Source organism: Candoia aspera, chromosome 2 (genome assembly GCF_035149785.1).
Source record: "Candoia aspera isolate rCanAsp1 chromosome 2, rCanAsp1.hap2, whole genome shotgun sequence".
Taxonomy (NCBI): domain Eukaryota; kingdom Metazoa; phylum Chordata; class Lepidosauria; order Squamata; family Boidae; genus Candoia; species Candoia aspera.
The window spans coordinates 129,859,402-129,877,459 of NC_086154.1; the positions used below are offsets into that span (position 1 = coordinate 129,859,402).

General features: G+C 41.2%; 1 protein-coding gene across 1 annotated transcript in view; it reads left to right on the forward strand.

The window, feature by feature from the left end:
- Window positions 1–604: 604 nt before the first annotated feature.
- CA10 (carbonic anhydrase 10) overlaps window positions 605–18,058 on the forward strand; it is a 395,508-nt gene continuing 378,054 nt past the window's right edge. Inside the window, exon 1 of the mRNA XM_063296562.1 lies at window positions 605–1,323. Within this exon, the coding sequence (XP_063152632.1) occupies window positions 1,263–1,323 (61 nt within the window). The 5' untranslated portion in view covers window positions 605–1,262. The remainder of the gene's footprint in view (window positions 1,324–18,058) is intronic.

An 18,058-nucleotide genomic window follows, 5' to 3' on the forward strand; every position in this document is an offset into this window, starting at 1 on the left:
TCAAACGTTTGGCCTCTTTTCCGCCCAGCCCGGGGAAGCGCTTGCCGCTGCAGTCTCGCCGGAAGCAGGCTTACCTGGGAGCAGGTCTCCCCGTAAGGAACGGGGCTTGTTTAAAGCAGACCTGCTTAGGAGCGCCCGCCCGCCTGCTTTCTGGCCATAGACGGACGAAGGCACAACTACTTCGTCGGTTCCTCGCCTAGCTCTGCCCGGATTAGTGCAAAGTATCTATTTGCAATTACTTTTTTTGCGTGCGAATGTTCGGAAAGGAGGGGGAAGGGGAAGGAGAGCTGGATTTATTTTCCTGGCGGCAGGAATAGCCCTGCGGGGGGGAAAAAATGGGCTGAGGCGGGGGCCCCGGTATACTATACTTCAGCTGGCTGCAGAGGCGAGCGATCTCCGTGCGTGAGTTGCACCGCGATGTAAATATTTTCGTTCCCATCTTTTCCAAAGCCGCCCCATCTAATTTTGAGAAGATTGGGAAGAAACGGGGGGTGGGAATGAAAAGAAAGAGAGAAACCGGAGACGCTTGGCACGCTCTTTATTTATTTATTTTAATTTATTTGCTTCCGCGATGACTTCTCCCCGTTAGCTTGGAAAGCGAAGGGAGGAGGGAGGGAAGAGCCAGCGACCCGCGGTAGGCGAGGGAAGAACGACCCCTGCAGTTGCATTGCGGAAAATCTCCTTTCCGTTGCTGGGAATTAACGGGAGCCTGGGCTGTTTTTTTGGCAGGAGACCCGGGGTTTGGTATTTCGTCCTCTCCTCTCCTCTGTAGCTGTAGGTGCAAAAAACCTGGCGCCCGATGCCATGTGCCCTAATCTCTTTGTGATCGTTTTGTAGCGAGCCGGAGCAAAGGGAACGCCGGGACGGCGCGGCTGGCCGGGGCGATGCCTCAGTGAGGTGTGGAGAGTTTGGGGACAACTTGGCATTCGGGTCCCCAAGAATTGAGACTTTCCGGAGCGGGGAACTGCTGGTCCTTCGTCTTTTGTCTATGTCTTGTTGGGAGACCTGGCGGATATTTCCTGCTCTCCTGAAGGAAGAAGCTGGTGCTGGCGGCTGCCTCCTTAGTCTTTGGCGGACGGCAAAGGAAGAAAAGGGATCTGGCTTGAGCTGCACGGCGACCAGAGAGCTCGGACATGTGTCAGCACATCTGGGGAATAGAGGCTGCGAGTCCGGAAGGAGATTTTCTGGGACTGTTCGAACTGCAATATTGATCTTTGCTGTGTTTTTTCACCGAGTGATGCACTTGGCATGAGAATCGGAGGATGGAAATTGTTTGGGAGGTGCTTTTTCTTCTGCAAGCCAATTTCATTGTCTGCATTTCAGGTACGCAGCAAAACAGAGCAAACTAGAGGAGAAATGCCTGCCTCGCTGTCTCTCTTGGTTTGCCTCTCTTCCTTTCCCTATTTAGCTGTGGGGGCAAAAAGTGGATGTCCTGAAAAGGGACAGGAGTGATTGAATTTCAAAAGTGTGCGTGAATGGCTTTGGCCGCCCCCAGGATGCCTTTGCCCATTCCCGGTTGTTCAGAAAACTGTGTAATGCGGCTGTTGCTCCATACTGTTTGAGACCAATTAAATGTTTTCCCCCTTCAAAATATGTTTTCCATTTTATTGGGAGGATGTCCTGGATATCATAAATTAGTGATGTGTTGCCTTAAAGTTGTCCAACTTCTAGTTCAGTTTTGTTTTGTAAAACGTTTCAGAGCTTGCCAAAGCAGGGGTTTGCAACTGGGGGGCTGCACCTAGCCCCCTCCTGTGGATGTTTTACTCCAGGGATCTCCACTCCCGGTGCCTTGTGTACTTTGGCTGGAAATTCCGATCTGGTGCTCCTTGCCTTCCAATATTTTCTCCTCCCTGTTTGGCCGAAGGCAGGTGATTCCACTTGTCAGAAAGGATCCTGTCCAATTAACAGAAGAGGTATAGCTGGGTGTCAGGCATTAAGGATTACAGCAATTTATTTTCAGGGAAAGCACACCCTTCTAGTTCAAAAGCCTTGGCTGCTTCGTTAATTTGTCATGTCGCTCTTGCTGGAATAATTATGTTGCAGTCAGAGAGCAAGAGGGAAGGGATGCAGCTGGCATCTTTGGAGTTTGAGTCACTTCCCTCCCCCCCCCCCCAAAAAAAAATCCTGGTTGCTACTTCCTTTCCTTGTAGGCAGGCATTTTAAAACAGATGACCAGCAGGAGAGAGATGCAAGCAACCCTGGCCCTTTGGGATCAAAAGGGAAAGAATGGGGGAAGGGGGGAGGCTGTCTGCACCAAGCCAACCAAAACCTTCCTACCCCCTACAAGCATCCACCCCGTGGTTCCTGACTTAAGCCGAAACTCCTTTCCTCGCTGCACTGGCATTAGCATTGAATTGCAGACCAGCCTTCCATTTTGAAGCAAGCCATCCTCTGTGCTCTGACAGCCTTTCAGCTTCCATCACTTTGGCCTTTTCCTAGCTGAACAGAAGTGCTTGTCTTGCCCTGCCCCATGGGCCCCACTTCTCCCTTAAGTGATGTCGTCTGAGGCAGTTTATACATCTCCCTTGCTTCAGAGACCACTCCTGCAGTGTTGCCTGTTTATTGGTCTGGAATTCTTGCATCAGAGCATCAAATGTTCCTCTTTAACTCTTGCATTGGAAAGAAAGAAAGAAAGAAGGATGTCTTCCAGACAGAGCTGATTCTTCCATTTCTTCCTCCTCCTTGCACCTCGTCACCAGAGGCCACCTTTGGAAACTGCCTTCCAGCTCCCACATTCCTCAACAGCAATTTCATTTCTTGGGCAAAAGTTCCACAATAGGTGAGAGGGACAGAAGACAGGTCTCTGCTGCCTGCGGGGAACCTCAAATAGCAGCCACACCTGTCTTCTGCCCCTCTCACCCATCTTCATTTAACCCATTTCCCCACCATTGACTTACAGCATCTTCTACTGTATAAAGCCTGTCCTCATTACTGTTGTATGGGCACAATGGTTGGATGACCCTAAACAATGTCAGAAGTCACAAGAGGGGACCCTGCATTAGAGAGGTGCAGAGGGTTACCTTCTTTGCTTCTTTTCAATAGCCTTATCTTTCCTAGTCTGTTTCTCCTGTGGCTAAGCAGGACAATCCAGGAAGCCTTCTCCACTGTATTCCATTGCTGTTCCTGTAAGTGGTGGTGATAATGATACTGCAGCAAGCATTCACTGGAACTCCACTGCTATCTGCTGGGGCAAGAACTGGGTTAAAGGAGGTAGAAAAGCTGCTGCTCCAACCACCTCAGGGTGAGTTAGTTTTGCTTGCCAGATTTTCAGCTTATGCTTAGTTTTGCTTGCCACTTGCCAGTTAAAGTGTTACCTTCCAAGGCAGTTGGTACCACACTTAGCACTGCACTGGGCAAGCCTGAAATCTCAAATTTTGCAGAGAGACCCATACTTGTAGGAGCTCCACCCCAATCCCACCACTGTCCACTGCAGATGGGAATTCTATGAAGCCTGGTAAGGCTGCTGTCCTTCAGCACTGCTTGTGGTTGACATCACAGGCACCCATGAGCTCCACCTGGAGGGCTTACATCAGATCCTGTGCAATGTTGACAATTCTTCAAGCCAAGGATCAGCTGGCTAACCTTGCTCTTTAAACAATACTGTCTAGCCTGGTGGGAAGAAGAAGATCCCAGATGTGAAGAGCTGCAAAGGAACAGAAACAGAAAGCTGATGGGTTCTTGTTGCTTTCAGGAGCTTGGATGGCAAAGGAATATTTTAAGAAGGAAAAACAGAGGGCATCTCTAAGAATGTGTTATCTTTTCCAGGATGTGAAAACATTAGTTGATACTGTTCTGGGAAAAAAATAATACTGTGCATCACAGTCTGTTCCTATTGCTTGGCCAAATAGCTTTGAATGCCTGGGTGCTTGTTACCAGCTGATTTAGCTTGTACTGAAGCTCTGAACACTATCCCCCATTTTTGCCTCAAGGGTCTTTGTTTCTTCTTGGCAAACCATACAGGGTAATTCTATGCATGTCTTGAGTTAGTAAGATCGACTTCCAAGGAAGTGAATAAAGGACCGAAGGCTTTTTTTTCCCCCTAATAGAAGGTAATGAGTTGACCACTGCTTATGAAGCACCCTTCCCCTCCACTCCTTTCCTTTTTTTTAAAGTATTGCTATGTGTGATAGATATAAAACCTGTATTTTCTATGCAGTTTTGGGCACAATTAGGTAATGTTTGCTTAGTGTGTATTCAAACATCTAAATAGCTTTCTTAGGATCTTCAAGGTTCACAAGTTAATCCGTTCATCTATTTCAGAATTCACGCACACACATGCACAGGGGAATATATTTAGCAGGGGGATTTGAGAAGCATATTTGAATAATGGCCTTAGCTAAGAATTAGGAAATAGGCATTCATGTGTTTAAACAGGGTAATAAGTTGAAGTCAAAGTGATATTTTTGTTGTTCCTTCTCTTTGAATGATAGAAAAGAAAACATAATTAAACTCTTTGTGCCTATTTCAGGTTTCAGTAGAGAAACTGTTGTGGAAATTTTGGGCACTTGAGTAACTATAGCCAAATTACCTAAACTCTGAAGATTTGTGAAATGTGTCCTAGATGGGGGACTAACATAATTGCAAATTATTATTTGACATTCCCTGGTTATTTAGCATGGCTTATTACTTCCTTTAAATGCTTAGGTATATTGGAGATTGCTAAATTGTCCTGAAGGAGAGATAAGCTCTGTGTGTGTGTGTGTGTGTGTGTGTAGTGCTTGTATTGTCCTAGAAGCTTGTCAAGATTAATTTAGCTTACAAAACAGTTTAGGATTTTCAGCTATTTGAATGCTAGATAGTTTTTTTTTTAAATTCAAGTTATAAAATGTAGCAGTTTTGCATCTCTTTGGGACTAAATGATCATTGGAATAGAATAATGAAAATCCGAAAGATGAGGCTATAATGATGACTTTGTTTTGAGCCCTGTAAAAGACCTGGCTTTCTGGGAAATCAATTGATACCACAGAGGAGACTAGGATGCTATAAGATAACCTTGTTAAATGAATGTATTGCCTAGGAAACTGTAAAAAAATGAAGTCAAGGTAAGATTCCATCTGGCTGCTGCTCCCTGAGTCCTTCAGATAACTGTGATAGTGAGTAAAAGGTATGTGGAGTATATTATACTGTTCTTTGGCCCAGCTCCGTTTTCTGTGTAATGCCATAACACATTAATTAGCAGCAACATTCCCAGCTAGAGGTGGGATGTTCCTGATCACATAATGGCTGACACATTTGCACAGGCATTTGTTTTGCACCAGCCTTGAGTAATGTTTCCATAACGTTAAAAATCAGGTGATCAGGTGCAATGGAAAACATTAACATCTCTTCTTAAATACTGGCAATAGCTAGTATGAATATGCCAGGGCTTGAGTCATTCTTTGTGTGTTTGTATTGTTTAATTCTGGAAAACCATATTATGAAATAACAGTTCCTGATTCATATGGGTAACTTGTCATATCATTTGCTATTGTAATGGGGTAGGAAGTGTTGTGTTGTAAGCTAGACAAATGTAATTAAATCCTATGAAAATTGATGGATTTAAAAGAGGATTAACAAGCCCTAGAAAAGTTAACTTCTTCTGGGTAATCTCTAGCATTTGTTAATATTCTTGATATATTCTAAAGCACATCTGGATTACTTTGCTTCAGAGCCATGATGTTTAAACATGCTCACATTTTTCTGACATTTTACATCTATAGAGCAAAATATCTTTACCTAAGGTTTTTTTTAAAGTCCTTATTAGCAAAACTTAATGAATGCCAAGTCTGACTAGAGCAGTACCCACAAGCTTGTTGTAAATAAAGGAGAGATAGAGTGCCTGGTTATACATGGAACACATTTTCTCTGAATTATCACAGTGAAGTTACTTATAGGTGACATTTAGATAGTAAGTCTGGTAACCCAGTTTTAAAAACCAACTGTGCTTCTTGACTGATTTATAATAGTTACCTTACTCCATCATGTAACCTTACTCCATCATGAATCACTCACTTGGAGTACCAGGGAGTGTAGGATTAGAAGCTTGGTTTTAATATGGCTTGTTTAAAGCATAGTTTAAGCCCAAAGAGCCAGCTGAGATCCATTTAAACCCAACACTTTCAGATATTCTGGCAGTGCTAGGAGGAGAAGAAGGGGAGAGTATTCAAATCAGTGGCTTCTCCAACTTCAGTCACATGGTCCTTAATGGGTGGTGGGGACACCTTTTCAGGCCCAAGGTCAGTTATTAGGTATGAGGCCACACATGCTCACTTCCTCACATGTATTTTTTCACATAATATGTGTTCTCCTCCTTTTTCTCTTTTCCTCCCAATGGCCAATGCTATGATACACAGTGACTGGCCCAAAGTCACCCAAGGAACTTCCATGACTAAGGGTGAACTTGGATCTGGGTCAGTCCAATGCTTCCATTACAGTTCTGAAACCCCTTGGCACCACAAGAAGAAGCTTACAACACACTGATTTCTGACATCTTCCATCAATTTCATAGGTATTTGCTTTCAAGTAATATGTTTATTAGCTTGTCCCCTCTGTCATCACATCTGAAGTACCTTGAAGTTTCTTCATTCCAGTTCAAAACATCATGTAGCACATTCTTAGGTATGCCATTGCAGAAGTGTCCTACCACGTTCAGTAAGACATGGCCAAATTAATATATAGGATTACAGCCTAAGGTTGTTTCATTATTTGAGTTTGGGTTGATCAGAACTGTGTTGACATTAAATGCTTAGTTCCATTTGTATACTTGAGATTTTTCCAAAACTAGAAAACCCAGTGATGTCTGGCTATCCAGAAAGATCAATAACTGGCCAATATATATGAAATAAGCTCTTGAGAGCTCCATATTTTTAGCTTTTGATAATATGTCACAAGAGAATAGCTTAATTATACTGTGCAAACAGTATATCATAATTACAGTACTGTAATTATTTTTATCAGATAATCCTAAGGCAAAAGGCTATCTCAGCTGGTGTCTTACAGACAGATAAAAATCTGATGCTCGTAACTATTTCTGAGCTTTGTTTTACTAACATGGTTTATTAAATTATAACTTCTAACATTCAAGATAGAATTATTTTAACAATGTAACTTACCTGAGCTATAGAAAAGGATGCTGTTTTCTTGGTAGTAGAGTTCTGTTATTCAACTATGAAGTAAATTCATTTTTTGTTTCATTGTTTTAGTAAAATAAAATAAATGTGTAATTTGAATTCTAGATATTCCACAGAACAACCATTAACAAATAAAATTAGGAGTCCAAAATTATTGTTTTCTTACTGGTCTGCCTGGTGTATATCATAATTATATTTTTATTATTTGTCTGTATGTAGTGCACAACATGGATAACTGGTGCTGATAGTGAGAATAAATGAATTTTCACTTTCAACATAAAAATATCAGTTGGAAAAAAACAGAAAGATATGCATATCTGCTATTTTCCTAAACAGCGTGTTCATATGGACTCTATGGTATTCACCCATAAAATGTTGTAGTTCATCTGTCTGTCTGTCTCTTTCTCTATCAATCCCCTTTTCCTTGAACATTCCTACATAAGTGGTGGGATTCCAGGCATGCTGCATGGACTCTTGTAGGACATTTGGTCATGTCCAGGTCAGGTGAAAAAATCAGGGATCGGTGCAGGCTGAAAGATTGCGTGCATGAAATGCATCACAGGAATAGGTAGTATAGGCATGTAGGATGATGACTTTTTGCATCAAGTACTGAAAACCCGTGTGTTAAAGCTTATCGTATCCTATGTTTTATTTGCTTTGCTGTTGCCTTTGTTCAATGCATATTCACTTGCTGTCAGATCCTTGGCACTCCCTTCTCATTCTTCATGGCCCACAGTCTGGGAGGTCAGTAGTGGCAAGCAGAGGATTTCATTGTATGTCTAGGTGGTACAAAATGAGGGCTTCTAAGGCAGCATCTTAAATCTTTGCTTGGAATGTAATGCCTTCTCATAAAATGCACAAACGTGTGATCCTGACCATGGTTCTTTCCTGGGAACACTTGTGAGGGAAAGGTGAAATATATAAATAAGGTTAAAATATCTTTGGGGGCAGGAGAGGGTCATTATGCTTAAAATGAGAGTACCTATCACCGTGGCAATTCCTGCCCTTACCTTGCTGAAGTGCTTGCTGAGCAGCACATAAGCAGGAACAATTGGACCAGTTGCCACTTAAACAATCCTGAATCCAGTTCAAAGTGCAGGTATGGCCAAAAAAGCCCTTGTAACTTGGAGAACTATCTGCATTCACATGCAACTGCAAGGCCTTGAGGTGAGTGTCAGAGGCCCCACTTCTTGACTAGATTGGTAGATAGCAGAAGCAGAAGACTGGCAGAGAGCTCCATTCATGGAACTTCCTCCAGAAGGAAATATGGTGAATGAAATCCCTTTTTCTGCTTTTTCTTAGGCTTTGAAGACCCATTTATTTCAAATTGTTTTAAGTTTAAAAAAATCAAGGTAGTTTTGGATTATTAATGGTGATTTTATTGCTCATGCAATTTGTAAATGGTTTGATTAATTTTATGGATTGCTTGGATGAGCATTGCAATATTTCTATTATTTTAAATTATGGCATTTTATGGCATTTTATATTTTATGTAAGTCACCTTGGGGGGAGTTCTTGCTTTCTTCAAATATGGATTAAAATACTTACCTCATTTTTTAAAACGTCAGTGCTCAGTATTCAGAACAGAGGAAAATATAAAAAGTGCAACATTTGGGTATTCATCTGAGGAAAGGGGAATTTATCGCCAAGTTTTTGACACAACGACATTCTGTAACATATGTATAATATATTTTGACATTGAAGAAATCTGCACATTTCGTTGTGGAAATTCATTCCAGTTGTATTTTAAATTAGCAATAGTTGGCTTATTTAATCTGTAAAAGTAGGTTAGCATTGTGAGGATCTCTTGATGTGAAGATGGATAGAAGAGGTGGCCAGCAATTGGTAATGATTCAAGAACATGATTCAAGAACATAATTTATCATTTAGAGAACAAAAAGCAGTCTCATTTTGGAGGTTCAGAAAGCAGGTAATACTCTCCCAATCCATATTCAGTAGAGCTTGTGCTGTCAGAAGGATGGTTGCCAATTTCCCTTGAGGTGTAATTCAAACCATGCTAGCTGAGTATATTGGTAGAATAAATGAATAAACTACATTTCATTGCATATGTTGTCTGTCTATATACAGTACATATTGGAAAGCCAGAATAGTATTGTTGCAGTAGAATTAAGGAGACTATTATTCAAATGTTTAAACAATTGTAAAGATCGTGAGGTATTCTTGGGCCTGATAATATACGGGCTGGTTTTGAAGATAAAATGGTTGGAAAGGGATGCATACCTCCCTGAGCAAGTTATGAGTAGTCTGATTCACATGTGCATTTCTCTTACTGTGGAATGATAGTTCTGAGCTATCACTGAGACCTAATAAAGGATTAGGATTTCCGTAGAGAGGAAAATAATTCAGATCCATGGTAGGTGTGGTTCTGATTTATACTGGTGGTGGATATTATTTATTCTGAAGTTATCATTGATAAACTGCAGTCTAGTGGCATTGTTATACTGGAGTAAGGGTCTCTGCATAGTAGATATTTCAAATACAAGCTCACAATAGTACTTCTACTGATCCTTTGATAAACAGGCTTGTGAATTAATATTTTTGTTGCTGTCTTATAAAGCCCAGGTAGGTGGTAGTACCTAGCTGACCTTGGATGATAAATATATTAAAAAAGAAAAAGAAAAAAAGAAGACCGGAGTGGGCTAGGCCTATTTAGTATTTGGATGGGGAATCACTAAAATATATCAGGGCTGGAAGCTAGATTTTAAAATCTAAAAAAAAATTCAGAAAGAAAAGAAGGCAATGGCAAAACATGTATGTATTGTTTCCAAGAAAACTGTGTGGGTGTATTCATGAAGTCATCAAAAGTCAAGCCCAATTCAAAGGAAACTTCACTTCATAACATAAACCATCCAGCCAGCTTCTCTATATCATAAATACATATTTATATCTTTTAGTACCCCCTCCAAAAAGGAGTTAGATAGGTTTGCCCAAGTAAAACATCTCTCAAATGTTAATTCAATTTAACTGAATTTAAATTGAATTTCAGACACAACAAACACCTCAGTTATCATCAACATGAAGGATTTGGTGGCACTGAAAGAGAAGGAATTTGCAATAGCAGAGAAACTGGACCTTCAAAAAATAAGATGGGAGAAAGATCATCAAATTCTTACTGAAATTCAAAACTAAATAAAGGCAACTGTGATCTCTTTGGTTTGAGTTATATATGAATAGGGGTTTTTTATTTTATTTTATCATGGTATATTTTTTTTCAGTCATGTTGGTCATGCCATGATTAAAATAGAGAATGCAGAGATTAATGCTCTCTTGTGACTAATCCACTAAGCTTTTGGTCCCAACTCTCCTCTCTAAAATGACACAGTCCAAGATGGCCAACATGCACCAGGCAAAATGCTATCACATTTCCATAATCCATCTGTTTTGCTGATTCCATCTATGGAAGCATTTCATAGCTACTTAGGGTATGACATATGAGCTTGGCCTTAGAAAGCAGTTCAGGCAGGTAAAAAAATACAGACGAATAGTTGAACTTACAAATAACTCATAAGTGGGTTTTTCGGTTTTTCTCTTCAGCTGACCCAAGTGGCTAGGAGGGAGTTTTGTTTCTGCCATGGGCCATTAAATAGACTTTCAGCTGGCTCATGATGACAGCATGACTTTTGGTCTTCAACATTCAATTTGCAATTGATGTATATTTCAAATTACTTATTAAGTTTATATCCCATTTTATGGAACTCAAGGCAATGTACTTAGAAATCTTCTCCGCCTTCCCAGAAATGTTTTATTCTTGCAAGGATCCTGTGAGATAAATTTGAGAGATAATAGCTGGCCCAATATAGCAAGTTTATTTTGGTCTTTCCTAAGCTGGTTCTTCCAGATGCCTTGGACAACAAATCTCATCTTCCCAAATAGTATAAATACACTTCCTGAGGATGATTGGAGTTGTAACCTTACATCTGGAGTGCATTAGGACAGAATCAGCAATAATTCGTGATAGTTTATAACAAAGCATGAAAATAGCCAACCAATAAAACACATAGAATTGAACCATACCATAAGCCTATAAAGGACAGTGCAGTCTGATATTAAATATCTAGTAAAACAGCTCTGCTGATGCAGAAAAACATATGATTCTGTCCTTTAAATTCCTCCCTCAAATTAAGCAAAAAGACATTTTATACAAACTGGAGGTATTAAAGAGTCTGTTGGCACAAGATGCTTGTACTGTAGAAGCACTTAATACTTTAGTACCAATAAAAAGCAAAGAGAAGCGAGTGGTGTTTGACTCACTGAATAATAAAACAGTGGATCTATGTGGGGAAAAGTCAAGGTCCTCATAAATAAACAAAGAAGGCATAACAGTCCAACACAAGGTTGTGGGAGAATGGAGGGCAGGCAGCTGAATATGATACAAGAAGCAGGGCAGCAGTTAATGATGACACACTCTTACTCAGAGGAACATTCCCTAGTGCTTATAGATCTGACAGCACAACCAACTAATGTCTGTGAATGACCACCAATAAATGATAAATGATGATTATGCTACAACTAAAACATAGTGATGTGATATCCACAAGTCATTGGATGACATGATTGAAGACCCACTGGGGAATATTGATCAAGTAGCCTGGTAATATAGCCAGAATGCTCTGACTCTGTTGACACTAGATCATTAGCAAGGTGATGGCGGCCTACTGTTAGATGGACTGAGAGTGGGTTGGATTACCACACCCAAAGAGTGTTCCTTAATGACTCTACTTCAGCTTGGAGGGAAGTATTGAGTGGAGTGCCACAGGGCTCCATTCCAGGCCCTGTGCTGTTGAACATTTTTATCAATGACTTGGACAAATGAATTGAGGGGTCATTTATAAAGTTTGCAGGTGAAGTTAGACAAACAAGAAAGAAGATACAGAAAGGTATAATCCGGCTTAAACAGTGGGCTGAAACAAATAGGATGGAACTTAACAAGGAGAACTGTAAAGTTCTGCATCTGGGTAAGAGAAATGTAAGGCACAAATATAGGGTGGGGGAGTCCTAACTTGGCAATAGTACTCTGTGAAAGAGATTTGGGTGTCTTGGTCAACCAGAAGTTAAACATGAGCCAGCAGGGTGATGCTGTTGCTGAAAAGGCAAATGCTACATTGGGGTGCACTGCACTAATAGGTGCAGAGAATGCAAATAATGAGAAGCAACTGTTTCACTTTACTCTGGCTTAGTCAGACCCGATTTGGAGATCTGTGTCCAATTCTGGGCATTCCAAATTAGAGCAAGTTCAGAGGTGAAGGGTCTGGAAACCAAGTCCTGTGAAGAATGGTTAAAAGATCTGGGTGTTTAGCTTACAGAAAAGATGACTGAGGGGAAATATGATCTCAGTTTTCAAAGATATGAAGGGTTGTCACCCAAAAGAAGGAGTGGACATTATCAATTGCCCAGAGGGCAGGACTAGAACCAGTGAGATAAAACTAAAAGAAAAGAGGTTTAGGCTAGATAAACCAAGGGGGAACTGCCTGAGTATATGAGCTGTGTAAAACAGGCTGCCACATAACATGGTGAGTTCTTCTTCGCTAAAGGCCTTCAAAGAGAGGCTGGATGGTTATCGGCTTAAAACACTGTCATGGATCATGCACGGAACAGGGGATTGATGTCTGTGGTCACGTCCAACTGTAAGATTCTGTGATTCAACAGGTTATCAGGAGAAGACTGAGTTAGAGAGTGAGACTCTACAAGTGCTTATGGCCCTGTTGCAGGGGCTCAGTTCTGCAGGGTGGGAGGCTGGGGATCCCAAACCTTTCCAGAAGCCCTCTGAGTCTTCATACCCTGGACCATCCATCCTACTTTGGGGTAATGGAATGGTAGTTCCTGTAGCCACCGCCTATCTTCTAAGGGGTGCCTTACCCTACCTCCAGCCCTGATCTTTGAAAGAGATAGGGCTCTCACACCCTGTGATGCCTTTCTGACAATTTAAAAATCATAATACCTTGAAATGATTTCTATAGCACTACTTCCTGGCTGTGTTGCATAGAACTGTGGTGAGTAGAGGATTTAACTTATCCTCCACCCCACCCCACCCCACCCCATGCAGCCACCCCCCATGGGAAATAAATCAATCTTACAGGAGAAAAACAAAACAAAACTTTATTTTAAAAAAAAAGGAAGATACGATGCTTAACAGTTTTAACTTCAAATATTAAAATGCAAATAGTGTTGAAGAAAATGCATTATAAAGCTTTCTGGATCATGGCATTCAATGGCTGACAAAATGGTTAAAAAGCTCCAAAAGGAAAGATGCTGCTCCAGCCACAAGATAATGATGTTCTGCTACAAATGGAGACACCCCCCTCTCCGAAAATCTCTGTAAAGTGACTGCCGATTTCAATTTAGTATTACAAATTACAAGAGATTCTAAAGAAACTATTATGTCTTATAAACACAGTCTGAAGTATGAATAAAAGCCAAATTTACACTCAATTCCCTAACTAGTACAGAGAGTTAGAGTCGATGACACTTGTCAGAACACAGAAAATAGAGATCAGATACCTTACTAGCCAAATTCCTGGCCAGACATGCAAGCTCCTGAAGCAAAAGTCATCTCTTTCACTTCCTGGATATCTCTAATTTCTTGGAGACCCCACACTTCATTCAGTCAGTCCATAGGCTTCTGCTGAGTTCTTGCCTTGTTTACAAGAACGTTTTTCTACTCCCAGTGGAGGGAGGGGCTGGAGTAATCTGACTCTGTACATGACCAAGTAGCATGTCTCATTGGGAATGCATAGTGTGTGTGTGTGTGTGTGTTTGTGTTGGGGAGGTATTGTGTGACTCAGCCTGAAAACTACAGTCTGGCAAGCAAACTGCATTCATACCAGGACCTAACAGAATGATACACATAAGAAGCTGATAAAGACACCTTGTCACAAAGGTTGTAAAGGTATGCCACTGTCATATATATCAACTGGAGCCTTGATGGAACTGCAATTACAGCAAGCGTTTAATATTCCTCCTGGAATATTGACAGAACTAGATTAATCAGTAATTAAAAGTGAGTCATATCAATTTTCTCAAAGGCTCCTGGTTAATTTATTCCTTTGGAGTCCTTGGTGCTCTCTGAGCCTTGTTGTTTTCTTGCAGACGTTTCATTGCCAGACTAGGCAACATCTTCATGGCACTGAAGATGTTGCCTAGTCTGGCAATGAAACATCTGCAAGAAAACAACGAGGCTCAGAGAGCACCAAGGACTCCACAGTTCAACCTTGAGCTACAAATATTCACTTCAATTGGTAATATATTCCTTCTCAGAACAATATGCACTTCAAACCCTACCAACAGAACAACAGAGTGATTTTTAGAAGATCAGTGTAAGATGTCCTTACTGAGCTGAAATGTTGAAGGAAGGGGTTCTTTAAACTTCATTTCTAAATGTGACATCACAGTGGTTCAGGTGAACTGGTGAACCAATAAGTTTTAGTTCATATTCATTGGGAGCAATAGCTAGTGTGGTAAAGGGTATATACTTTGGCCACCTCATGCGAAGAGAGGACTCAGTGGAGAAGACCCTGATGCTAGGAAAGACTGAAGGCAAAAGGAGAAGGGGACGGCAGAGGATGAGATGGTTAGATAGCATCACCGATGCAATGAACATGAATTTGAGTAAACACCGGGAGACAATGGAGGACAGGAAAGCCTGGCATGCTACGGTCCATGGGGTCACAAAGAGTTGGACACGACTTAACTATTGAACAACAACAACGACAACAGTCTCACTGTGCTTGAAATCTGTTGTCTGTCAGCCTCATGTGGAGGATCTTTATCAGCCTCTTGTCTTCCTTTAAGGAAGATCATGTCCCATTAAGTTGGAGAAAGCAATTGAGGAGAAACTTTCCAAAGCAGTTATAGTGTATGCATCCCTCTTTGGTATTCTGGTTTTTGAGGATTATGGCAACAGTGCAGAAATTGCAAACTTTATTATCTGAGAAGAACACAGATCAATGTAAACAATATTTACTATTTACTATTTTACTATTGGAATAGTAACTATTTATTATTCCAAACCATAGTTTGAAGCCCCCCAAAAGATTTATTGCCAATTACGAAGTCCACAATGCTAACAAAAGCATACTCATACTGGCGTTGCACGATCTTTCAGAGCAGAAGCAGTAGTATAAGCATAGTCTTAAATACATGAAACACGCCATCAAGAAAGATGTGTGAGCTTGTTTGACGCAAACTGTAAGACGCAAGGATTCTGCTTTTATTTGGCATGTCACAGTGGATCATCCTAAAAATGGCCTATTCTATATGAATAGCATTGCTCCACCTATTAGGAAAGGCATTTTAGAGAATTTATATAGAGATGAATCTGTAGATCAAAAGAAAACAAAAAACAAAACATTTTGGGGAATAGGGAATTGCAGTTAAAGTCACCCAAAAATAAAGCAGGCATGACAACGCAAATTACAGGTCCATCAGCCTGCTTAATATAATTGACAAACTGTATGCCAGACACACATATTGGAAAGTGAGATTTGGTTAGAACAGGACAGCCTCCTGGCAGAGGAACAGGCTGTCTTCTGGGAAGATCATTCTACTATTGACCAATGTCTAGTGCTTCAACATTTAATAGAGAAAGGCTGTAGTTCTTCCACTTCCTCTCTGGACTCAGCCTTTATTGATTTTAAGTCAGCGTTTGACTCTATTAATTGAGCTAAAGTGTGTGAAAAATTGGAAGTCTCCTTGATAGATCAACACCTGTTATTCTTTTTGAACTTTTTCTGAAAATGCATCATTTGAAAGTCTGGTATAATTCTCAGGGTCTTTTAGTGTCTGCTCTGGCAACTCAAAGGAGTTCAGCAAAGCTGTATTTTAACTTTATCTAAATTACTTGGTACTGTGCCTAAATAATCTGGACTTTCATCCTCCTAAATCAAGGTAGAAATTTGTTTACATCCTGCTATATCCAGATGTGTTATATTATCTAGGATACTGAGAGGGCTCAGAATAGTTCTGAGAGTCCTTACATAATTCTGCAGGGAAGAGAAATTGGAAATAAACTATCAAATGACTAAGATTATGACCTTTGGAGTCCTTGGTGCTCTCTGAGCCTTGTTGTTCTCTTGCAGACGTTTCATTGCCAGACTAGGCAACCTCTTCAGTGCAAACAGGGAGTGGGTCTTGCTCTCTGTTTATATACTGTGGCTTGCTCTGCTTGTGTTGGTGGGGGTGTTGTTCTCTCCTTGGGAGTTCCTTGATTGGGCTGTTGTTTGTTGCTTGGTTGATTGCCTGTGTCATGAGTAAGGATGGCGAGCAGGGGGCTCCCATCCAGGCTGTAAAGCGCATGCGTAGCACTGAGGAATTAGGTAGCCATTCCAAGAGACACAGATTGGGCCCGCCTTAACCTTTGGGGTTTATATGTCTGGGTTTTTCCCACGCTTCTTCAGTTTGTTAGGATTTTCCTGTTATGTAGCAGCAATAAAACACTAAAGACCTGTTCCTTGTCTCAGCGTGGTTCCTGGCTGTTAGGACAGCCTGAGTTGATAGTTCCTTGACTAGGGTGACTTGTGCTGTTTGATGGTTCATCTGGTGTTAATCCTAGTGCTGATTTTTGCATATCTGGGTGTTGGTTGCTGGCCAGGGAGTGTACTGTTCTTTTGGTTTTTCTAATGTCTCTTTTGAATGGTATGTAAATGTTGTTTACCTCTATGTGTCTCTTGATGGCTGCTTTGTCTGAGTGCCAGGCTCCCAGGAATTCTCTGGTGTTTTTGGATTTTTATGACCTTTGCCAGGAGACTTAAGACCTATGCATGGCATGTAGATGAGCATTCAATCAAGCAGGTGACATGCTTCAAATATTTTTGAACCTACAACACCAGGAAACCTCTTGCCTACTATTTTGCCTGCAAGCACTCAGGGCAGTGCATCTGCCACATTTACGTTTTTCTGATTTAAAGGCAGAAATTATATTCCTGGTGCCCTCAAATTATTTGTGAAGACAATAACAATGATGCTTTATGGTACCCAGTTGGGTCCTTTCTCTGACATTACCCCTTTGGAGTGCCTGCAGTCCATCTTTTCAAGAGCTGCATTCCAGGACTCTTGCTGTGTCACAAATGCTGTCTTGCATCTTGATGGCTGGGTGAGTTGCCCAGATGGACATGGAGTGGTAGCTGCTTTCAAAGTTAAGGATTTTTGTGTATAGGCCAATTCCATGCACAGAGTCACACCGACCACTAGAACCTTTGTATGTATTAAAAATCAGCAGAAATTGTTTACTTGAAAATAAGTAATAAACATCAGTGTCATTTGGAGAAGAAAAGTGTGTATATGTTTGCAAAGTTCATGTCTCGTTTCCCACCCTCGAACAGGTAGATATGGTGAAAGGGGAGGTGTGTGTGTGTGTGTGTAACAGCTGGATAGCATAGTGGTTAGAGCGCCACCCTTTGACATGGAAGACTGGGGTTCAAATCCCAGCTGGTACCTACCTTACCAGTAGGGGTCCTTGAGCAAAGATCCCTAACATTTTACCTGCATACCTCAGATAAGAGAATGAAATGAACTAAGAGAGTCATGCCAGCTCAGACGTCACCTGGATTAACAAGGTCTGCACCAGATGTTGGGGAACCAGGACAATCTGACGATAAGTGGGCTGCTGGAACAAACCATACATGGACGAGACAAGAGAACCTGAAATTGATGGAATGCTACTACAACCGCAGACCTAATGAGAAGGGATATATGAAACGCATGAGGGAACTATGGATGGACCGAAGACCTGCATCCACACTGACTGAGGAACAGCTAGTCACCCAATGCTTCAACGTAGTGAAGAGGAAGCTGCTGTCACAACTTGAGATAGACCAACTACACATTACATCACCCAGCCAGCTTTCATGCTGAAAGGAGGCCTAGAACTCATCGTCTCCTGATTTCTAGAGCACCACTTTAGCCAGTACACCAAACTGGCTCTCAGTTATGTC